The sequence below is a fragment of the Callorhinus ursinus genome, unplaced genomic scaffold (genome assembly GCF_003265705.2).
Source record: "Callorhinus ursinus isolate GAN/ISIS: 27379988/994484 unplaced genomic scaffold, GSC_fseal_2.0 scaffold28, whole genome shotgun sequence".
NCBI classification, from domain to species: Eukaryota; Metazoa; Chordata; class Mammalia; order Carnivora; family Otariidae; genus Callorhinus; species Callorhinus ursinus.
The window spans coordinates 12,602,011-12,626,939 of NW_027397090.1; the positions used below are offsets into that span (position 1 = coordinate 12,602,011).

The following is a 24,929-nucleotide window of genomic DNA, read 5'->3' on the forward strand; positions in this document are numbered from 1 at the left end:
AACCTTTCTCATCCTTCAAGGCCCAGCTCCATTGCCACCGCATCTGTGACACCTTCACAAATAGAGCGCAGTCGAACTTCCTCTGAGCCCTCACACATCCATGCTCGTTCCTCGGTCCCAGCTCGGAATGCAGTTTCCTGCCATTTCTTGGTAGTTGCCCACACGCCCGCTTTCCTAGTACCGGGGAAGATGGATCTTGTTAGAACTTAGGAATTCCGTGTGCAAATAGGAAGCGCTCATTGGCTGCCACATTGAATTAGCACCAGATGGATGTGGAAGAGTATGTCCTAGCGTCACGTTCACGGCTGCAACGGCTGGACCTAAACATGCCCTACTCACGAGTAGAATTTTCTTGCCCACATAAAAGCCCAAGGTGAGTGTTTCTGGTTGGTGGTGGCCTTGGCTCTCCACGTGGCCATTCCAGAGCCCAGGCTGATGGAGCCTCTGCCAGCTTCTTCATCAGCTTCCCAGCGAGCTGGAAGTGGGGAAGACAGCACAGAGTGGCGGGCGTGGGGTTCGGAGGGGCCAGGCCTGCCCTGGTTCCGTTATCACTGCCGCTCACGGTCCATGGGCTAGAGCTCGGTGGTGCAGCCACGCTGGTCGTAAGGGAGACCAGGGAATGCGGTCTGGCCGTCAGCCCAGGAAAATAAGATTCTGGTGACTAGCTAGCAGTCTCCGCCCCAGAACACTTAGGCTAAATTTAAGTGATATGGCCACTTTTCTCTGTTCCCTGAACATTGTATTATGGTTTTATCACAAACAGGTTTTATTTTAGAATCGTATTATGCTAAAAATTCCCACAGTGACCTTTAGACCATCTGTTTCGTTGGAAGATTTTGAAATTTTTCTGTAATTCGTAATGTTGTTTTAAATGAGAAGGATCACAATTTCAAACACAGCTTAATTAAAAAAAAAGTTTTTTAAAGTTATTCTGAAATCCCTGTTTTCCATTGAGGGAAACTTCGGTTTCTTTGGTGTTAGCCAGTCTCGAGTTAACTTATCTTTTTGGGGTAGTCAGGGCAGCATTCAAGTATCCCATGGGCTGTTTCTCTCCTCTCCTGGGGCCTGCTGTCCCATCTTCCTTCCCAAGTGGCATCTGGATAATGGTAGGAGCTAGGGTTTCATCGTGGCCTTGGGGGCTGGTGCCCTGGTTCTCCCCCTGTCCTGTGGGTCGCTGCTGGGCTCAGCGCAGGGCTACCGGTCTGCCTGTCCCTGGAGGTCTCAGCATGCATCTGGTCCCATCTCATTCCCTGGGAGATTTCCGTGATTTGTGCTGTTGAAGTCTGGGGTCCTGGCTCCTCCAGTTGGCAGCTTTTCTGAAGTCTCATGAGGACCCCAGGGCCCTCCGGTGCTGTCGTTGTGTCCCAGCTCTTCTGTGCCCTGCTTGAGGGTCTGCAAAGTCTTGGCTGCTTTCTTCACGCTGTGTGAGACCACGCAAGAGAGTCTAGCCCCGTTGCTCAACAATGGCAGAGTCACCACCAGGGGGTTGTCAAGACTGAAGTTTCTAGAATCTGATGGCTGGGTGGGTGAGGGAGGTTTTTGGGGGGGTTTTTTGTTTTGTTTTTTGCTTTTTTTTTTTGATAAAGATTTATCTATTAGAGAGAGAGCGCACGTGAACAAGGGGGGGCGCGGAGGGAGTGGGAAAAGCCGACTCCCCGATGAGCAGGGAGACGGATGCAGATGCGGGGCTCGATCCCAGGACCCTGGGATCATGACCTGAGCTGAAGGCAGATGCTTAATGACTCAACACCCAGGTGCCCCGGTGAGGGAGCTTTTTAACACAAGCAAGACGAAAATGTCTAGCTTTGGCACATTATAACATCTAGCCGTATGAACATACCGTGGGGGACCCTCCAAGAGCCTTAGAAGGAGCGTGTGAGGTGAAAGTCCTGAAGTTTGCACTTTATTAGCTTCACAGAAAGTCTACCTCTGGGCACTTTTAGGGTCTCATTCCTCTAGCTTCCTGCAACCACCACCCCCCCCAAATGCACCACTGGACCCTCACGGGCAAGTATTCCATTTTAACCCCAACTGGGTTCACTTCTGGCGCTAACTACCCAGAGTTGGTACAGACCCCACAAGTTAAAGGGCTCAGGCCCCAACAAAACGGTGCTTATTTCACCCACCGGCCGCACTCTGGGGGCCCCCAGGCCACCTGCTTTGCTGACTGACGGGCTATAAATTCAGGGCTTCTCGTGACCCCCTCAGGTTCAGTAACTTGCTGTGAAGATTAATGGAACTCAGAAAAGCTCTGCTTGTGGTTACAGTCTTATTACAGTCAGAAGGGCCAGCAAATGAAGAGACGCGCAGGGCGGGGTCTAAGAAGCAGACAGAGACCCCTTCTTTTCCTCTCCTCCTCGAATCGCCCTCCTGACACGTCGGTCCCTTTCACCAACCAGGAAGCACCAGTGAGCTTCAGTGTCCCGAGTTTTTATCCAGGGCTCGTTACCGTGTAGGCACAAATGATTAAAATCATCCACTGGAAAAAAATAAATAAAGTAAAATCATCAGCTGGGTGATTAGACTCCCCCTCCAGCCGCCCACGCCTCCCAGGTCCGCCTGGCTCCACAGCCCAACCATCCCATCAAGTGGTTGGTCCTTCTGGGGACAGCCCCCATCCTGAAGCCCTCTAGGGGCCCTCCCTGGTCACCTCGTTAGCATCACAAAGACACCGCCACCACTCAGGAAATTCCAAGGGCTTTAGAAGCTCTGTGCCAGCAACCAAGGACAAAGACCAGACAAATTCTTGATTATACAACAGGTGGCAATATCCTCAGGCCTGACCTCTTACCTCTCTCCTTCCTTACTCCTGCCAAGAAAGAAGGCACTCGGCCCCGCCTTCCTGTCACATATATGGAGTAACTTCCTGTACACGTGTGGTCCGGTCGTAGGGTCCAGCCCTGTGGCTTATGGCAGTTCTGTCGCCCAGGCATCGCTGTCGACTGCAAAGAGCCTTTGAAATTGAGGAAACTCCTCTCTCCCTCCACAAATCCTGATTTAGACTGCTGTCTGATGGTGGTGGGCTCACAAATCCGTTTTTGGAAGGCACTGGTATCATTTGGTGTTTTTTTTCCTTTTTGCATACCAACTTTATCCTAATCCTTCTGAAGGCAGTGGGGGGGCCCCCCTGAACAGGGGATGGTGCCTTTAGAAAGTGTAAAAGAGAGTATGAATGTAGTTTTTAAAATAAAAAGATGATATCCATGAGCATTTCAGAGCTTTTCCCATGGTGAACTCAAGGTGATAACCGTGCTCCACCACATACCGTGTGTGTGTGTGTGTGTGTGTGTGTGTGTGTGTGTGTGTGTGTTTGCACATACACAATAATCGGCTGGTGTGGATAATTTCTTGGAAAAATATCTTTGTGTCTTTATGTGTGAGAGCAGGCATTCCATCAGCCTAAATTGGCAGCCATCTGATGAGTCCAGGGAGACAGGTTTTTCGGTTTAGCTCCAACCACGTGTGCACTGTCTGGGATGTCTCCAGTATTGTAATCATTATCGGGGGCAAGGGGCTCCATAAAATCGGGGGGATTGCAAAGCTAAAAGCTGGGCTAAGGGTGAATTCTGGAGTACTTGCTTTTTCTCTTCTTCCTGTTCCTTTGGTCCTTCTGCCAACTTTAGAATCCTTCCCTCCCTTAAAACATTTAGTGACACCGCAGAACGTATTTAATTGCCGAGTGAGTGATTTATACCCTACAGCACTGGAAGATAATTGGAATGCAAACTAAATTATGTGTTCTGTATAATATTTAATTGCCGAACGCACTTTGAAGAGTACGCTTTTGTGTCACGATGGATGCGGACATCTCAAAACTGTAATTTGGAAAGGTCCTTCTTATTCACTGGTGTCTCGCTGTATGGTCCTCCTACATGAAGAGGAGGATGCTTTTTTAGGTATCCTGTAGAAGCTTCTGGTGATGAAGGCAGTTATCTCTGTTTTTGCAGTTGGGCCCCAAACCAAGTTGCCGAAGTGAAGGTGATAAGACTCGTTTCCTCCCATCTTTGAATCTAGGGATAGATGCAGCTGATTTGAGAAGGTTTAGGATTTTGAGAGGGACCTCGAGGAAGGGCAGCCCAGAGAGTACCCTCTTTTTCCTCAACTAGTCTGTTCAACCAGATAAGAGCCCAAGCTCCCCACAATTTCTGTGCCCAAGTGGCAACCTCCTGGTCCTGTCTCCTGACCCCTCAAAGGATTTGGGGAGATTCTCCTTCCCAGAGCTCGAAGTAGAGGAAACAGTAAGAGAGTCTTAAACCATACAGTAGTGGGGGTAATCAGTAAGTAAAATGCGACACTTCTCAAGGGAATTTACCTGGGGGCATCTTAAAAAGCTACATAACACCAGGATGCATAATAGCAGGATAAGATCCCCTGGTTGGTTTTCCATCACCAGAAGCCTGTGCCAAAACCTACATGGGAAGGAGGCAGAGACATCCATGGAGAGGTAGTCACAAAGAACTGGAAAAAGTACCAAGAAAGTTTAAAGAAATTGGTATCTCAAACACAATATTTGAAATTATGCTGAAATACACAATGAGAAATAGCAAACTATCTTGCTACCCATCTGAAGAGGTGTCTCCTGTGTTTGGGCTGGATTCAGTACAATCCAGCCTGAAATCAGAGATGGGGGCTGGAAACTCCTCGCTGTAATCCCAGCTGAGAACATCTGTGATTCTGTGAAACGGCCCTTTCTCCTAAAATATCTTACACTGACAAGATTGGTTGGTTGGTTTTGGTTTTCACGATTCTTCATCAAAAGTATAATGTGCAGAATGCCTTTAATATTTTGCTGCTTTTGTTTTGTCACTTTAAATAATCTTTCTTTGCTTTTTGCTATAAGACATAAACATTGATTTTTTTTTTTTTTTTTTTTTTCTTTTATCAAATGGCATTTTTAGCTTTTAAAATTGGGTCATCCGATCTACCGGGGCAAAATTTCTAGCAAGCTGCATTTCCGTTTTTATACACAAGGGAGAGCTAAGGACCTAGAAAATAGATTTGGGTTTTGCCAAATTCGTGTTCTTCAGTACTTGAGGAAGCAAGTACTGAACTGATTAGTGGCAAGAGTTTGAGTTGTTTGGGAAAATATCTGACAGTAGTAAACAAATTTTGGTAACTTTTCTACAATTTTTATTTGATTCTTAAATCCACTGGCTAGATTGTTTTCACAGCGATTGGACCTTGGTGTGTTCCCTTTTGTCAGAATTCAGTAGGGTAAGTTCAGTAGAAGAAACAGTCCTCCGAGGGCCAACTGAAATAAATATTAAAGGTTGAGAAGCAGGAGAGACTTGTTTTGCTCAATTTTTAAGACTGTGATGCATGGAATTTCTGGTTTCGAGTTCTGTCCTTTGAAACAGGGATTCAGCTCGGAAATGTAACTCAGGCACGGAAAGTAACCATGGGAAATTGGATCAGGCTTACCAATATTTACAAGCCCAAGGAAGTTCGCCTTATCTTTATGTGGAGCCAACTCCTGCAGAGAAATAGATGGTTTTAGAAATATGTCTGCTTTTTTGAATCAAGATTTGGTTTCTGTCCCATACTTTTTTTTTTTTCTTTAATCGGTAAAGCTGCAGGAAGAAAATCTTTTTAAAAGAAAATTTTTGTTTATCCTTGACAGGTAAAAAAGTATATATATTTAAGGTGTACGATGTGATGTTTTGATACAGGTATACATTTAGAAATGATGTCATTCATGGTGGAGGTGAGGGAGGGGTGCCGGTCGGGAAGTTAGAGGCAGGGCAGGATGATTTTACCATCACTGTGTCCACATCTGGGTGGGTGTCATCTGGGTGGGTGTCAGAACTATGACTTAGGTGGCTGTGTACCTGGGTAGCTTAGGATTGTGGTCAAAAATGTAAGCCTTGGAATCTGAGACCTGGGGTTCAAAGCCCAGCTTTAATTATAATTAGCCTATAACCCTGGGTGCCGAGTACAACCTCTCGTAGCTTTTGCTATAAAGTGGGGGGAAATAATAGCATGTACTTTGTAGAGTTTTCTGAGGTTTAAATGTGTAACATTTAACCTGGCTCATATAAGAAGGACTCCAAAAACAAACTGGCTGTGTCAGAGTAAATGTGATAAGTGATAGTAAAAGAGGGGGAAAAAATATTTCCATTGTGTGTCTTGAATACAGGGTTTGGGGTGACGGGAGAGGGGTAGATATGAAGGCACCTGTCCCCACTCATTAATGGAATTAAGGAGAAGGAGATGTTCGCTTGCTGAATATGTGGTGGGACTGGCCTATTCTCCTCAAGCCCCCAGCCTATACATACTCACCTATCAGCTCTCGTCCTACGTTCTTCTACTTAATCCTCCATGTCTTCAGGAAGAGCTCGGGGGCCAGCTGTCGGGAACCGGGTCCTGTGGGTCCTGGCCCTGCCACCAGCTGAGGATGGGGTCCTGGGCCTCCCAGGCTGAGTGAGTTGTATTACCTTTGAATTGCAGGGTCCTTTCCACAACCTCCAAAACCATGTGAAGCTGCTATGACTTTTGCTTTGTACTCTGGTTTTAAGAATGATCGCCCTCTGTTTTCCTGTTAGTGGGTCCATGTGTGGAGGCTGTTTAAAAGCAGATTCAACTCGACACCCATTTCTCGAACGTGGAGGAGGCTGAGCCGCACTGTGCTCGGACCGGAGAACGCGGTGTTAATTGGCAAGTTTCTGTTCCTTACCGTCGGAGCGGGGCCCGCCTTATTAGTGCAATTAAGAGCCAGATTTGAGAGATGCTATTAGAGATAATAGTGCACACTTAGCCACCTTAAAGAGCCTGTCAAGAGCAGGTCTCCTAGTGTACACAGATGGGAATTAATAGAGATTAAAATAGATTGTGAGATGCTCTAACTTGTACAGCTTGAACAGTTCAAGAAATGAGCAGAGTTTAAGCAACGTGGGTCCTGCTTTCTGCGAGAGTTTCAGTGTCCTGCCTCTGGGGACGTTACTTAGGATTTTCCCTCCCCCAGTCGCAGGACTCCCACAGGAGAGAAGGGCAGCTTCCCCTCCACAAGGGGAAGGCGATAGAGTTCACCTCCTGCTGCCACTGGGAGAGTGGAGCCTCTCTGACAGCCACACCCGGGCTCCTAGCCCCCCATGCAGGAGAAATACAGCACAGCACATCCTCTACCTCTGAGTAAAGAAAAGGAGATGCAGGGAGTTCGGTGCTGCAGAATGTGATATTTGCAGATTCCTGGCGTTGTGGAGGATGACTTTTTCTCTTGTTCATAACAGTTCAGGTGGCCACCCAGAGCGGTCAGAGGGTGAACTTTCCAAAGCAAATACCAACTCCCTGTCACCCCCTACCCACTACTCCCACTCCCCAGCATGCCCCCACCACGGCCCCCTACCCCCCACCTCACCTCCACCCCCACCACATAAAACCCTCCAGCAGCCTCCTATTATAAGTGCAGTTAAACTCAAACACTTCTGGGCGCCTGGGTGGCTCAGTCGGTTAAGCATCTGCCTTAGGCTCAGGTCATGATCCCAGGGTCCTGGGATTGAGCCCTGCATCGGGCTCCCTGCTCAGCGGGGAGTCTGCCTCTCCCTCTCCCTCTGCCTCTCCCCCCTGCTCATGCTCTCATTCTCGCTCGCTCTCTTAAAAAAAAAAAAAAAAAAAACCACTTCAACGTGGTCTGTGACACAGGGCCATCTGGCCTCAACTTCTCCCCTTGCTCTCAGGGAGGTTGTCACACTGGGCTGTCTTTCGGGTCCTCTGCACTTCCAGGAAGGCTCCTTCCCGTGGCTGCCTCCTTCCCCTGATGGTCTCATTCCAGAGAGATCCCTCCTGACCACACTAGCTGAAATCACCAGGCCCGGCCAGGATCTGTCCTGTGACCTATGGCAGTTTTCTGCATGGCCCTTGCCATTGTGCACGAAAGCTAGTGCCCTAGCCTGCCAGGTGCACTGCCGTAGGCCAGCACCGGAGTGCCCCTCACATAGTGAGCACTCCATAAAAACTTGTGCCGAAGCGAGCACACCAGCCAGAACCAGGGTTCGGGGGAGGTTTGGTCGCGGTCTGTGTCCTTTTGGCAGAGTCCGTGAATCCTGTGCTTTTTGACTCGTGCGGGTCAAGGTAGACATTGTCGGCATTCTTTCCCATTCGATGCCAGTGATCTGTGTCTTCATGGAAAGATTGCTTACTTAAAAGAATTCTAAAGGCATGCAGTTCTGACAGAAGTGCTCTTGAGCTCCTCAAGAATTTGCAGGCACTGGTCTAATTTCAGAGCACAGTGATGAAGATCACTTAAATATGCACCCAAAAGTATAATCGCTGCTTCACTGTTCCAACCTTGCTGTTCCTTGCAAATGGCCATAGTTTTCACAACTGCCTTCCAGGTCGAACTTTTTCTTTCTTTTTTGGCAAAAGCCAGATGAATACATCTAATCTAACTCCGAATTTAAAAGACAAAAAGAAGGCACTAAATTAGCTGGGTTTTCATGTTTGAGTTTTGTACAAGAAAGTACCCAATAGAGAATGTTGTTTCCAGCAGAAGGCCGAATACTTTTATACTTTTATAGGGCTTCTTTCTTATTTTCTATTAGAGAATGTTAGATTGTCAGAATTCATGAAAAAAATTGTAGATGGGACCATGAAACTTTGCTCCAGGCAAAGCTGATTCTGCTCCTCCTACTGAAATACAATATTTAAGGTCACACTGCTCAGAGTCCTGTGTAGAAAACATATTCCTAATGCAGGATGCTGTTCTCTAAAATATCCTTCCCTTGGACCTTGTATGGAATATTTTCTAAAGATGTCCTAAAGATTATTTAAAATGATGTCTTCAAAACTTTATCGAGGTTGCCAATGGACCTATTCCTCTCTTCCAAGTTGTCTCTGATAACTTAGTGGGAAGAAGCAGGGCCTCAGGCATCAGGATGTCAGGGGTCTCTCTGGTTCCGGATCTGTCATCATTTTGCTGTGACATCTTGGATGAGTCCTTTCACCTTCCCGGGAGGGATGGGGGTGAGGAAGAGTACATGGCCCCGTCTTTCCTGCACTGGCCTTTCGTGACCCTGGAGAGAACTATGTGGATTTACCCTGGTCTGATTCCAACTCTGAAACTCAGCTCTAAAACTCGGAGGCACATGGGTGAGAGACTTCCTCCTTGTTCTCAGGAAGGCTTTGTCTTGAAAATGCAGTTTTGACACAGGGTCCTATGGCATGTTGGTGGCCTCAATTCATGATCCAGTGTTTGGGACGATCTGATTGTTGGCAGCATTTAGAGAGTTGAACTGAGTCCGTGTGCTGATAGGACACGATGGATGGGAAACCAAAATGGGTGGTGCCCACTGTGGGAGCACCTACCTGCCATATGGAGTTACCTACCCCATGCAGGTAGCTGGGGACTTCCGCCATTCTGTACAGAACAAGACCAAGAATTTTCTAGCACTTTGTCATCAAGAAGAAATCATCCACCCCTTCATTTTTTTGAATCTCCTGCATACTACCAAGCAGTGTGCCTAACAGGTGCCAAGGGATCCATTTTGTTCATTAACACATAACAGGTCTCCCCCTCCCACCCAAATTATCAAGACCAAATCCATTTGCATTCATGTTAATTTAAAAAAACCAGGGATGCCTAGGTGGCTCAGATGGTTAAGCATCTGCCTTTGGCTCAGGTCATGATCCCAGGGTCCTGGGATGGAGTCCCGCATCGGACTCCCTGCTCTGCCTCTCCCCCTGCTTGTGCTCCCTCTTCCACTCTCTCAAATGAATAAATAAAATCTTAAAAAAAAAATCATTACGCTAATATCATGGGATGTTACTGGAAGGCATAGGAAGATACTGTGGAGTCCAGCAGACCACAGTGTCAACATTGCAGGGGATTCCCTGTCATAAATACGTATTTTGCAAGAGAAATAATAAACCCAGTTTAGGGGCTTTATTTGCCACCATTTTATCTTATTACACAAATTTGATGATTGTTCTATTAGTTGTATCTTACTGCATTTTTATAAACCGCACCCAAAAACCCTTGGAGCTTTGCTTTTTTTTTTCTTTTAATGCAAAGTTGAAAATAGCTTTTTGGGAGGCATTTTTCGCATCGTAAAAGTGTAACGAGAACTACAGAAGAGTGAGGGAAAGAAAACAGAATCACCTGTGATCTCACTGACCTTCATGTACCAGGTTGGAGAAGTAGCCAAGGAAAACACGGCCAGGGGTTATTTTGGTGCCATTACGTTCAGAATTATTTTTAACCTGTTATGAGGCTGAGCTCTTTTGTAGCTGTTTCAATAAATCCCAGCCGGCGGTACCCATCAAGCCCCAGCCTGCTGTTAGTAACATTTGCATGTCCTTCCATTTGGTTTAAAAACACCCTGTTTTACAGGGCGCGCTGTGCCAAACGACTTTTATTTTTTTTTTGAAGGCCATTAAGGGGTATGTGGGGGCATGCCTTCCCACACTGGAATAATGATTTTTTGCTTCTCCATAAACAGAGCTTTCATGTCCCCACTTTAGATTTCACAGGCTGTCCCCCCCTTTTTTTTTAAAGATTTTATTTATTTTTCAACAGAGAGAGAGAGAGAGAGACAACGAGAGAGGGAACACAAGCAGGGGGAGTGGGAGAGGGAGAAGCAGGCTTCCCGCTGAGCAGGGAGCCCGATGCGGGACTCGATCCCAGGACCCTGGGATCGTGACCTGAGCTGAAGGCAGACGCTTAACGACTGAGCCACCCAGGCGCCCGCGTCCCCCCCACCCTTTTCAAAATTGCTTTTACCTCTCCGTGTCACGTAGCTGGTGCTTTCTTACCACCGCAAAGCGGGCTCCCATCACCCCATTCCCCTCCCCAGGACCGATGTGTTTCCTTTCCTTTGAGATATAAATGACATAATAATATGGTATCCTTTTTAGTTGCCAGGTCTGAATTCTTACTCCAAATGCCTTCCCATGGAATTTTCAGGACTTTCGGTTCCTACTCTGTCCTCTCCCTTCTCTGTTCCAGACATTGCCGGCCTGGGAGCTATAAATCTATATCACGATTAAATCCCTTTACAGACTTGGAATAGATATTCTCTCCCCCATTTTACAGATGAGGAACTAAGCCTCACAGGCAAAGAGCTGGTTTTGCAATTTAGCATTTACTACACGGCAGGTAGATTTGTTGGGGTGAATGCTGAACGTTCAGTTTATCTCCTGGTAGATTTTGAAAATGCACATCAGGGTCTGCGGGACTGTGGGGTTTTGGCCGAAGACAAATGCTATCCCGGTTTACAGCCCCTTTGCCCACTGAGCCGACCTCCTCCTGTCTTGTGCATTCTTGACAAGGTGCAGGAGCTTAGGACAGATGAGCAACAGGTGAGTCTCTTGATGACCCCGGGAGGACTTGCCTCTAGGGAAATTCAAGACAGCCCTTCAGATGGAATGAGTGTAAGACACGCCTCCTGAAGTGTGAGACACGCCCCTCCAGCCCTCAAGAGGGCGCTCCTCGTGGACTTCCATCTGCCCAGGAGTGGGACTCTCTCTCCCCTTCCTGTTTGCCTTGTTTCCAGGGAGGCCAGAGCCCTTCTCTCTCCTCCTCGTCGCCTTGCTCCCTGGACTTGCACTTACACGTCCTTCTCTGCCTTCTGGCAAAGTGAGGGGCGGTCTTGGTTGTTCTCCAGGTTAAAGGGTTCTCTTTGCCAATGAGGCTGAATATCTTATTTAGGCCGTTTTACTCCCAAAGCCAGAGCAAGACCCAGGATGGTATAATCACCAGTTAAAATAAAGGCAGTTGAGGGCGCCTGGGTGGCTCAGTTGGTTAAGCGACCGTCTTCGGCTCAGGTCATGATCCTGGAGTCCCGGGATCGAGTCCCGCCTCGGGCTCCCTGCTCGGCGAGGGGCCTGCTTCTCCCTCTGACCCTCCCCCCTCTCATGTGCATTCTCTCTCTCTCTCTCTCTCTCATTCTCACTTTCTCAAAATAAATAAATAAATCTTTAAATAAATAAATAAAAAATAAAGGCAGTTGAGGAGCACCTGGCCGGCCCGGTCTGAAGAGCGTGCAACTCTTGAGCTCAGAGCCCCGAGTTTGAGCCCCATGTCGGGTACAGAGATTACTTAAAATAAATAAATAAAATTTAAAAATAAAATACAGGCAGTTTTACAGAGGTGGGTTGGAGCAGGGTAAACAGAAACCAAAAATCTTTATTTTGCCCCATTTGTGCTTATTTTAATTCACTGTATAATTGAGTAGCTTCCCTCAAACAGCCTTGCGATGTGCTTCCTTGATAAGCCCTCCCATTCTGAGAAAGCTGAAGAAAAAGGTGAAGATTTAATTTTCTTGCAACAAGAGTTTTGGGTCCCACTGGTGAGTAAGGCATCAGTCTAAATGCCTTTACATTTTGATTAAGGGGACTTTTTTTAAATTCCCAAAGAGATTTCAGAGTGATAGGAGATTTGGGCATATTTTGAGAGAAGAACAAAACTCACACAAAGCAGAATTAAATCAACAGTGAACAAAAGTACGTGTGATACATTGTAAAAAGTACAAAAGGGAATCCTGTAGGATTTTATGAAGGAAGTGACATTTTAGCCGTTTCTTAAAAAAAGGAGCATGATTTGTGTAGGACAGGGGCTCAGGAGGAGAATCCCAGGCTCCGCACCACGCCGAGGCGTGGGAATGTGTGGTTCCTCCCTCTGGGACCTTGTGTGTTAGGAGCACGGTGTTTTTATAGGGGTTTTTACAGGGATAGGAGTAGAGGAGAAAGATTAGGGTAGGGCACTCCCTGGAGGCTTTACTCTGTTTCGTAGAAAGACCACAGGGTCTGAAGTGCGAGAACAAATGTGCGTTCCTCCTTCTAAGCAGAAAGAAGACAACCGCTCGCTTTGTAAAGGATGAATTAGGGCCCAGGAGAGAGGGCAAGAAAAACCCACAGGGAGGCCATTACAGCTGACCCTGCCTGTGCGAGAGGAGAATGAACAGAAGGGAATGAACTATTTCAGAGGTAAAGCACGCAGCGACGGGCAGGCCTGACAGACTGTAAGGAGGGACACTCATGATTTTAAAGGTCTTTTTGGTTTGTTTGTTTTTTGTTTGGCCTGGATAACTGGGGGGAAATGATGCTGCCCTTTGATGGGACAGAGAGATCCAGGGGGAAATATTTGCTCTGCTGGGAAGAGAGCGATGACTTTGAGCTGGGCCATTTGACGGGATATTGGAAATCACCATCGGTAACTCCAAAGCGAGTCTAGGCTGGAGAGAGAAGGTTTGAAGCCATGCGCATTGAAGTCACAGTGAGGCCAGGGGCAATCTGGATCTCCAAAGAAGGTTTCACGTCCAGACTAAGGGATCTGACTTCTTGCAGGGACCTCTGACCCGTGGCAAGGGGCTGCTCAGAAAGCACCCACCACCCTGGGGGTGGAGAGTCTGTGTCCAGGTTGCTCAGCAGTAGGAAGTCTGCCAGGGACCCCACTGTAGAGGTGGGGAGGCCAAAGCCTTCCCGAGACACATCTTATATTCTCCCTGCTGCCCCCCAGAAGAGAGGTTTTGAAGTTCTCCAGCAGCCCGTCCCCCCCCCCCCCCAGGGCCATTAAGAGACATCTCAGCTGTTGCTGTTCTGGGCATCAGATTATCAGTGATGTCTACCGTGGACTCGGGGCAGGTGGCCACATTTCACTGTATGTTTACTGTCGGGAGCGTGACAAAAGAGATGGGGGCCAAAAATAAAACCTGGGGAATCTGTGTGAAAGGGGAGGAAAATGCAGTGAGAAAAGTTGGGGAAACCCAAGACTGTAGCCTTATAGGAAGGAGAGATTTTAAATAGTGAAGGAGGAAGTAAATAAAATAGGGCCTCGACCGAGGGGGATTTAGAAGCTTTGTGCAACTTTTGAAAAAAATCTCAGTGTCCTGTCCTGGATGCTAAGGAATTTTACCCTGTGCTCCAGAAATTGATTCATCAGTTCAGGTGACTCCAGAGGTTGACACTATAGGGAAAGTGAGCAATGAGAAGATAGAGGGAAGATGCAGCAAGTTCGGTGCTAGAGTTTATGATTTTGTCCTTGAAGATGAGCATAGAAAGATCTAGAACAGAGGTGCTTGAATTCACAACTGGTGTTCAGTAAACAGGTATAGAGCCAAGAGCTGATTTCCCAGGGGACCCTGTCTAAAAGTTCAGTTTGTATTCGATTATATTTATACTACCTAACTTTTCTTCCCCAAGTGCAATGTTAGCTACAGTAGGGGAATGGAGAGAAATAAAGCATGGTCTCGGTAAGAAAAAGAGCAGAGTGATATGTTACAGCTGGGAAAGAGCCTGAGCAGGGAACGAGTTGATGATTGACGCTTGGCACAACATGCGCAGGTACAAGGGACTGGAAGAGGCGCTCCAGGTGAGAAGTGCGAGAAATCATGAAGTGGGGTATAAGTACGGCGCGCCAGGGCGAGGCGCTGGCTCTCTGCTCCTGTTCCGTGTGGGATGGCCATGGGCCGGGAAGCAATGGCAAACTAGATCGGGTAAGATCAGATTATGGAGACCTCTGGAGTCCGGGCGGGGAGGCTTGGAGTTGGCGTCTTGAGGATCGCTTTGCAACTTGAGTAGGGCAGTAACCTGATGAAAGAAATATTTAAGATCTGGCCAATGGGATGCAGCCCACGACTACTTAGAAAAAATCCAGAATCCAGCTATTTAGATCTTACTGCCGGGGAGAAAAGCCGTGATGACAAGAAAGAACAAGCAAGGTAGTGTGACTTTCCTTTTGACTTCCACTCTGGAAAGAACAGCAGAAGCCTTCTTAACTGAAATAATCATAATCCGCTGCGGGTTGGTCAATGAAAATATTAAGCTGAGAAAATGTCACTTAAAGTAGATGAAACCTTTAATAGAAAATATAATGTGTATCTATTTGCCACATTTTTACATAAGGCTAAAGTTGCCCCTTGGAGTCTGACTAGTCAGCTTTGCGTAAGTAACCCTATTATGTTACACTTAGGATTTCCAGTTTTGGTGTTCTTAGAATCTTTTTTTTTTTTTTAAAGTTCAGGTTTACTGAGGCATAAGTAATGAAGTTAGAAGACATCTCAAGGATACATTCTGAAAGGACTCCCCATTCTAGTTAATGATCACTTCCCTTACCTGAGGGAGAATCCTGATACTTAGAAGCTCGCAGAATGCAGACTCTTCCCTGTGTTGAAAGAGTCTAGCCCTTGCCAAATTCAGCAGTGTTTCCTTCTGTGTTTTAAGCCACTCCCCTTTCATGGAGTCTTTCACCATCCTCACTGTTCTTAGAAATCAGAGCTCTGTGTCTTTTCAACAGTTGTATTTGATTTTATGTGATCTCCAATTGAATTACCTAGTTCCCGTAACAAGCGTAACTGGCTTCCAGATCTTTGGGAACACAACCAATTGGCATACGTGACAGGTGGAGCCAGCAGAGGGTCCTCTTGGTGGGCAGGGCCTAAGGTGGAGGTAGACTGAAGGAACCTTTTTCCTTCCTTCAGATTTAATGACTGAGAAGTGTGCACCCTCTTAAATTTTTTTCTATGTGCTCTGTACCTGGAATGCAATTAGGGGAGATTTTCTGCAGATGAGTATCCCTGCTAGGTAGAGCCGGTCCCTGTGTGTCTACACTGTGTGCATCGCTGACCATGTTTCAGGTGACCTGGTCTTCTGGTTTTGCCTCTGCTCACCAGCACCGCCCATACAAATTTCAGCCATGGATTCCCAGCAAAACCCTGACGTGGCACCCCCAGGAAGCCATGAGCCATGCAAGGTCAGAGTAGTGCTAATAAGCATGTTTGTTAGTAAAACCTGGTCTTACTTACCTCTGTTCTTGTGTCTTTGTGCTTTAAAAAAATTACTTGTTTTAAGGTTTATTGCATGACAAATTGTGTTAGAACACCTAGAGCTTGTAGCTAATCAGGGCTCAAAATTCTGTTTTGAATTTTTAGCTTTACTGACCTGGCATTAAATAAAGGAGGAGAGTCCTACTTGACAAATAACTTTACGTATATTTACAAGTGCCACATAGATTCAGATTTAGATTTGCTCAAGGTAGTTCTGTTATTGCATGTGTCCAAGGTGGCTTCTCAAGTTGAACTGGGATCAGGCGCTCCCCTGCGGACACTCTAGTGGTATCTGCATGGATGTGTGTGTGTGTGTGTGTGTGTGTGTGTGTGTGTGTGTGTGTGTACACGCATGTGTGTACCTGCGTAGGTATAACCAGTTACAAGTATATGTCTGTGGGTACACAGTTACGGCCTCCCTGGGACCAGCGACTCTTTGCTCCTTTCATTCAGTTTCAACTCCCACACCAATGGGACACTCTCTTCCATGCTTGCAGTCCAAATCCCTAAAAGAAGCAAACTAATCTGGGGACTTTGCTGTTGATGCCAAGACCCTCTGGCCAGGCCCTGCACAAGCCTGGAGACAGGCCCCCCTGGGCACAGGGCACCAGTTCCATTTCCACCGGGTGAGAACAGGCCAGGGGCAGGTTGCCCAACACAGAACACCACAACCAGGCAGCCCACGTCCCGGCAGGGCAGTTTCCCTTAGATTCTAGGACAGCTTGAGCGACAATGGCTGCCATCCCTCACTCGCAGGGATGTTTAGGCTCTTGCAGGCGGTCCTTATGCAGCATCCTTGCAGTTTACACACATTTCCAAGATCGATGCCATGGTAGAGTTAAAAAACCTCAGTCCCCAATCAGAAATTTCAGTTACCATATGGATTAGGCTGCTAGGGCTGCAAGAACCAGATACCACAAACTGGGTGGCTTACAGAACAGAAATTGACTTTCTCACAAATCTGGAGGCTAGAAGTCCAAGATCAAGGTGTCCACAGGGTTGGTTTCTTATGTGACCTCCCTTGGCTTACAGATACCATCTGCTTCTCCCTGTGTCTTCACGTGGTCTTCCCTTTGTATTCCAATCTCTTCTTACAAGGACCCCAGTTGTGCTGAATTCAGGCTCACCCAAATGACCTCTTTCTTAATTACCTCTTGAAAGGCCCTGTCTCCAAATACAGCCCCATTCTGAGGCACGCGGGGGGTTAGGACCTCCCCGTATGAGTTTGGGAGGGGACCCATAACAGCATGGTATACTGTATCCTCGTATAAAGTATAGACATTGTTGCCAGCTCTTTAGTCCGTGCTATGTCCATAACAGGTGCACGTCATGATCCGAAGCCATGCCCATCCCTTCTTGCAAAGTGTGTTGGTGACTGGTCACTGAGTAGCTGTGACTCAGTCCAAGGGCACATCGTGAAACTTGGGGTTGTGGTGCCTCCTTGTCTCCCAGTGATACACCCACACCACATTCCAGCCAAAGTAGATCATCAACAGCGGGAATTGGCCACCAAAAGCAAAAGTGAGGTGAAAAAAAGCAGTGCAGAAAGTGAAATTGGAGGTGCTTAGAAGGTTTGAAAATGGGGCACCAGGGGTGAAGAGAGGAGTCCTGCAGGAAACTCCACTATAGACCGTATTGGAAGGGGTGCCTGGGTGACTCAGTCAAGTGTCCGACTCTTGATTTTGGCTTGGGTCGTAATCTTGGGGTTGTGAGATGAGCCCAGCATCAGGCTCTGCACTGGACATAGAGCCTGCTAGGGATTCTCTTGCCCTCTCCCCCTACCACCCCACCCACCGCTCACGCTCTCTTAGTTAAACAATTGGAAAAAGTCCGACGAATATTAAAAAACTTGTCTTCTTTAAGCAGAACAAGCATCCTACTCTGAGCCACCCTCTCCTTAGGATTTGATGCTTTTCACCCACAGGGCGGGTTATAGCTCTGAGAATCTGTCTTGCGTAGAAGCCCTCAAGAGAGCTCCGTGTCCCAGGCAAGCCCCAAAGAGAACCATTTCTTTGGCTTGAGGGCCTCCAGATGAGGTGATACTCTGTCATTGTCCATTACCTGTCTATCTCAAAACCATCAGGTTAATCTTTGTAAGCGTTGAAGTTACACGCCACAATCTGTTACCTTCTTTTGGCATTTCATTTTTTATTTTAATACACTGAGACCCTTGAAGTCCGAGGTGACCCAGGCCTCGCGTGGGGGGTGAGTGGGTTGTGAGTTATAGTAACTAATAAATGGTCTCGGGATAAGAAAGCAGAACTGTGTTTCTTCCCATTCTCCATCGTTTGTCTAAGCCTCTTGCTAGCTCTCAAATTCTCTCTGGTTCTTTATTCCACCCAAGGGAGCTGGAGCGTCGCGTGTGCCTAATTGGTGAGAACAAAGGTGTCTGTGCATCATGTTTATAATGCGGTAGGGTCTGCAGGGCCGGGTGTTTCTGGGGCCGCCCTCTACTAAATCTAAAAGTCATGCTCTGAACGAAGTACTGGACTCAGTACTCCCCAAAAGGTGCCATATGGGTTCTTAGTTGATCCTGTGGCTGAAATAAGTTTTATACTTTCTATCCTTATTTTTTCCCCTCGTCCCACCCCAAAATTGCTTTTACCTGAAATAGGATTCTAATTTGCCTTGTCTCGGTTGTATAAGCCCACCTCTTTCCCTTCTTTAGGTTTCCTTAGGGAGCTTCCTTACGCCATTAGGGGAAAAGAGCACCTTGGTCTGTTTTTGCAAAAGTGATCTGAAGTGGTTGAATAAGCAACCAAAAAGCTCACTGTACTGAGAATTTGGTTAATGGTGGCTCTTGGCACTTGCCCTTCATGACCAGCACTGCCCATTTCAGTGGCCAGCTCCCAGGTGCCTGACGAATGAGTGGAGTAAGAAAGGAGGGTCCCCTGAATTAATAGGTGGTCATCAGTTGATTGCACCACAGTGAAAAAGAAAAAAAAAAAACTATGCTTAAAAAAACAAAAACCTTTTAGATCAACTCCTCTCTTTCCTTGAATATCTGAGGCACTTGTTAACAAGACTATAAAGTTTGTGAATCGATACGCCATCATATACAGGCATTTTCATACATCCTGGGTATTACCTTAATAACCTCGGAATGGATAAGGATTTTTGGAAAAGGCTCCTTGTCCCTGGCGAGGGCAAGACGGAACATGCTACCTGTTGAAAATGCTGTAAGGTCTGAGGCAGGAGGGAAAGCTAGCAAGACTTCGCTGGTATTGTGCGCTGTGTTGAGGTGGTAGGAACACGTAGGAACCTGCCGTTGGGTTTGTTTGTTTCTTAAATATTTACAGAGTTTGATTCCCCCACCCCCTCCCCAACCCCGTGACTTTTCTTTTTTCGGTTGTGGCAAGAAGCACATCATGCAAAATCGACTTTCCACCATTCCAAGTGTACATTTTAGCCGATGGCTGTGCAACCATCACTCTTCTATACTGCAGAACTCGTTCATTATCCCAGCCCGAAAGTCTACACTCCTCGAACACTTAACTCCCCACTCCCTCTCCACTCTGTGCCTGGCAACCTCTGTTCTTTCTCATGTAAGTGGAATCAGTATTTGTCCAGTGTTTGTCCCTTTGCTGTCTGGCTTGTTCTACCTTGGGAATTTGGTTTTATGCCGATTTATCTAACAGGTTGCTTTCGGGGATGGTAATGATCAAAAACCTAAAATTTATCACAAGCCCCGAGTCTGAAATCCTGTATCCAGAAGTGCTACGGTGTTTATTAAACCAAGTGACTAAAATGAGGTGGCATTTTGGGCAAGAACTCCATGTTCGATTTGCTGCTGTCATAAAATAAAAGAAAACCCTATTGTAAGAAAATTTCCCGTATGTGAAATCTTAAAGTTTCTTTAAAAATCCACTTTTTTGCCCCTGCTACTGCTGGTAGTCTGGTTGTCTGGGGGATCATTGCCTGTCTTACTGGCTTCCAGGGTCTCGGCAGGGATGGAGAGTGGGTTAGCCTCCCCTAATGTTAGAATCAAGTTGAGCAGTGTGTGAGGGGTCTTCAGGAAGCAGTGTGGTATTGATGTATAATTGTCTTAACCCACATGCTTTAATGCTTAGCCCTCCATCTGTAGCCCTACCCCCACCACAGCAGTATTTAGGATCCTCTTCTGGAATCTAATGCAAGTTCCTAAAGGAGAAAGATACCCCCCGCCCCCAGAGAGCAAGAAGACTTTGTCAGTGGGCAGAAAACAGTGATATTTAAACATCCGAGTTAGGTATGAGAATATGGAATCTCCCATTTCCTATCCAAGAAATTTCCCATGCATTGTCTACATGTCTTTAGAACTGCTCCTTTTGATTTTTCTGAAGATGGTCTGTTCCGCCGTTGGGGGGGCTGTGCCCCTGTGTGTGGTGGGCTTGGAGATCCCGAGTGGAAAAGGCAACCACAGCGAAACAATACCCCGGGAGTTGCCTGTGGCTTTTGTTTGCTTGTCCCTGTTTACCTATTCACAGGCACGGATCCTTTCTGCTCCGCTGTGTAGTACTGTGAGGTCAGGTATAAGAGAACCCCATTACAGTGCGGGTTAAGGACAAGGATCATGCCGACTTTCTGTACTGTCCGTCTTCCCCTAAAAGACCTAGCGTGTGTCAGGATGACAGAGGGGCACGGACCAGACCCACGTGTGGACGATTTCCTGGTCGGGTCTGCCATGTGCTTTTTGCAAAAGCTGCAAAAGTGTTTGCTCTGAAATCACTTACCCTGCACAACGGTCTCCTGCATTCTGTGATCAGAGCCTACGCGCTGCTTTCTTAGGAGCTAACTGAACAAGGAGCCAGTCTGTATCTCGTTCTTGCACATCCTGTGTCGTGAAAATGTATTCTTCCAAAAAAAAAAAAAAAAAAGGGAAGAAAGAAAGCAACGAAAAGAAAGAAAGCGAAAGAAGTGTGTGCGGGGGGGGGGGGGGGGGGGGGGGGGGGTGGAGAAAAGGTTGCCATCCAGTGGAGGAAGGAGTAATTCCCAGCTTCATTCAGGAAAAACGCAGGCTGGAATATGCTTAACTATTTTAACTTGGCTGGGGATTTTTATCACCAGAAGGGTTTTTTTAGTGACATCCGGAGCCAAATGGGTGCAGTGCGCCTTTAAGGAAAGAAGTGCCTCACCAAACTTCCCTGTAGTTGTATCTCACCGTTTGGATAGGGAAGGAAAGTGTTAATTTCTTATTTGTACACTTTTTTTCCCCCCCGACTTCCTTCCTATTCACTTCATTAAATCTAGAGGCAGTTCAGCATGGGAGCCGTCTGTATGTTGAATTAGGGCTCGCACTCTTGCGCAACACGTCACCAGTCGGAAACTGGGGGTTTGCTTCTGTGATTTATTTCATTATTGTGCTGGTAAAAGGTTTGGAAGGGCATTCTTTTCGGGGTAGTACTTTAGCATTGTGTAGCAAGTTTTTGTTTTTTTTTTTTTTTTTTGGTGACCCCTCCCCCCCCCCGCCTAGCACTGAGTTGTCAGTTGAGCCAATTTGATAAATATTTAAAAAAATAAAAGAACAGTTTTAAATTTCCATGAATAATTTTTACTTCCATGCAGGAGTAATCTTACTCTACTTCTTTAAGTGCGAAAAGCACTGGGAAATATTTAGTGATTTGATTTCCATTAGAAAAAGACCCTTAGAAATCCCTGAACATAAAGTACTGCATATGGATGTGTTTGGGGTCTTTGGGGAGGAGGGAAGATGTTTTGTAGCTGACTGCATTCCTGCATAAAACCTTAATTTAAGGGGAATAATAGTACTTTGTTTCCTTTTGATTCCAAAACCTAAATTTAATAGGAATCTGCACGTATTAGGAATTGTCATAAACATTGTCTCCACTAGTTCTTTTTGCAATTGAATTTGTTTTCGCTTCTTAGCTACTCCCAGATTTAGAGATTGATAAGTCCAAATATCACAAGCTTATGCTTTGTTCCATTTTTTTTTTTTTCAAAATTAAGGGGAGGGGGTGAGCTTTAGAGCTATCCTTTTTACGACTTCCCCCTCTTCACGTACCCCACTGAAAAAAACAATGAAAAATTTTACAGCAGGAAACTGAAAGGGAAGTGTCACAGTTGTTCGGGATTTTCTTTAAGGAGAAAGAATGACATTGTATTAAAATGTTTGAACTTGAGAACGTGCACATTGCTTTTACTGACAGGGATTTAATGAAAAAAATTTTTATACCAAAAAAAATAAAAATCAGATTGCTCCAAAAACATGCAGCCTATTTTTTAAAGCACTAAAATGACGTTTAAAATACCAAAAAAAAGCATAAGTTGTTTTTAATTTTGTAAAATAAATTTGAATATTAATTTGTTTTCTTATTGGCTTAATTGTGAAAATGAGAGCAAGAATCAGAAACCCTCTGAGCTAAAAAATCTCTAATTCTGCTGCCTGGAATAATAAGGGGGAAAAATATGATAAGTAGTTGTCAATATTAAAACAGGCTGAAGGAGGAAGGCTTCGGGCCTTGTAGTAGGTAGAATGAAACAGCAGATTTGAGTATCCACAATCCTTTCAGTATTAAATTTTCAGTAAAATAAAATTACTTGTATATGAAAACATAGCCTTTCCCCAGCTCTCTTTTTTTTCCTGATCAGCTGATGAAGAGACTAGCAGCTCGCTGCTTTGCTGGCTTGTTAATTTTATCCCCACTAACTGTGATTTCCGATAGCCGGCCTGCTGATAGTGGTAAGGTAAATATCCTTTTTCGTTGCTGTCTTGAAGATTCAGTAGAACTACATCCCAGGCATGTGTAGGTGTGTAACACATCAAAAGCCGGTGTTCTCCGTATTTCTGTGTGCAACTGGGTGCCTGAGGAGAGCAGTACCATTAACTGTTGACAGCCTTGCATTCTGTATTTATTATTAGCATGTTCAGTCTCCAAGATTTGCGGGACAATTTCCTTTTCTTCATCTTTGCTTAGCTGCAGTGTGTTTAGCTGTATAGTGGGTGTCCTGCTTTTAGGCAAATGAATATTAATGAAATAATGTGGAGCTTTTTTTTTTCCTTTTTTTTTTCCTTCTATTTTCCTCATAACTCATCAGATCTCGCCTCCTTCATAGTGGTTATCTGAACACTGTAGGATCGTGATGGAAATTGTCTTTTGATTATTAAGGCCTAGCCTCAGACTGTCCCTTAGGATTCTTGTCTGTGTGCATGTTGCTTCTAGGGGTTTGCACATTGGAAAGATGCACAGAAAACCTTCTTTTAATCCCACTAGCATTTTTCACATGCCAGGTTGTTTTGTGTTCTGCACCAGGTTTTCTTCATAAAACCTTTCTTTTTCAGGAGGCATTGTACACAAGTGAAAGAAATTATGTCTGAGCTGTAATCACTCTTTATATTGATTGTTATACTCACATGATCATAAATATTAGCCATGTTTGGTGCTGTGGAGAAATGAAGGTAATTGCTTTATGATTAGGGCTCTTTCAGCTACGAGAAAGGATTGATTAGCATTTGCATACTGGAAGCAATATTGAGAGGCAGGAGAAACAAACAGCAACGTCAGTTATTTTGTGTGAGAAAGCAATCTTGAAATGTAATTTAAAGGTTTTTTTTAAAAAAAATTTATTTTTCATGGTCAAATTTCCTTTTATCTATTTTTTTTTTTCCATTGCAGTGTTCTTGTATTTTTCTTAAGTTCTGAGATTTACCAGGTTGTGGGGGGGAAGAAAGTTTAAACTTCTGGGTCTGTCACATGGATCTTTTTAGCCATTTACGAACAGGTTTCTTTTATACCTGGTTGTTTTTATAGCTATTTTATTATCTCTCTGCATTAGTGCTGCTGGCTCTGGTTTAAAGCAAGCGTTTGCAGGTAATTGGAAAAAAAAAAGTGTTTGTTGTTTGTGTGTGTGTTCTTTATCAGATGATTTAAGTGCGTTTACCAAGGAATGTGGCTTTGTACTTCCTGTTTCCTTGTTTACCAATTGCTACATTAGAACAAAATCTGGATGGAATTCTGATTTATGTTGTGAATCATGAGTAAATTGATGTAAAACCTCAAAGATGGGTCAGAGCTTATATGATTGTAAGGATGTATTCTTAGAGGGATTTTTTTTTTTCTTCACCCACCCCTCATTTTGTTTTGTTTTACCGTTCCCCACCTCCCTTACAGTAATGAGACAATTAAGGTCTTTTTCTTACATAGAGCTAAAATTTCATTTGGATTCAGTTATCTTTCAGACACTTAAATGTATAGCTCTTTTTGTATTCGTCATTTCTTCTATTGGTGTTTCCGGCTTTCAACCTATTGTGTTCACGGATTAGACGTGGTTTAAAGACGCATTGATTCAATATGGCAGTCTTCGCTCTTCTTACCTGACCTGGTTACTGTTAACTTATATTTTTTATTATTTTATTTCTGTTAGTTTCATTTTATTCTTACTATTCAGGTTCGCTTTTTAAACTTTTCTTGGTGATTCTCCTGTCTTGAATTTTCCTCCTTCATTCCCTGTTACACTAGGCCATTGAAGACGGCAATTTGGAAGAAATGGAAGAGGAGGTACGGCTCAAGAAGCGAAAAAGACGAAGAAATGTGGATAAAGATCCTGCAAAAGAAGACGTGGAGAAGGCCAAGAAGAGAAGAGGCCGCCCTCCAGCTGAGAAACTATCTCCAAATCCCCCCAAACTGACGAAGCAGATGAACGCCATCATCGATACTGTGATAAACTATAAGGACAGGTGAGTGTTTCACTCCTACCCCTTGATCATCTTCACCAAGAGTACAGTTGATACCACAGAGCAAGATTTAGGAAGGTGTGCGCTGGGGTGTTAAGGCTCTTTCTAGTTATGTTTCACAGCTTTTGCCCCAAAGGTGTCAGCAACCTTGTGCCAGGTTCACAATGGCTGCCGTTGCTATGTCGGATGCTGTTTTACTGGCTGTTATTTGAGATATTTGGAGACAGGAGTTTAGATTACAAAATTAAAGTCTAAGCTGGAGGACAATTCTTAAGGATCTCGGAAATACCATCCTTTTGGTAAGGATTTGGAATGGTAGCGTGAAATTATACTTTTGGGTTGAGTTGTTAGGGAGAGAAGAATCCTAGCATACTTAAGGTAAATATTTCATGTCAAGACTCTGATGAAAAAACCAAACAGATGCTTCGTCAGAAATGCCATTCCTTCTTTCCTTCCAACACACTTGAATGTCTGAGCGCTTGTTTCAAACCCTCTCCTTCGTA

General features: G+C 45.4%; 1 protein-coding gene across 6 annotated transcripts in view; it reads left to right on the forward strand.

Annotated features, from left to right (window-relative positions):
- The window catches only part of SMARCA2 (SWI/SNF related BAF chromatin remodeling complex subunit ATPase 2), a 169,397-nt gene that overhangs the window by 107,280 nt on the left and 37,188 nt on the right, over positions 1-24,929 (forward strand). For all 6 annotated transcript variants that reach the window (XM_025891509.2, XM_025891513.2, XM_073878124.1 and 3 more), the window contains exon 28: positions 24,212-24,429. In XM_025891509.2, coding sequence (XP_025747294.1) covers positions 24,212-24,429 — 218 coding nt within the window. The remainder of the gene's footprint in view (positions 1-24,211; positions 24,430-24,929) is intronic.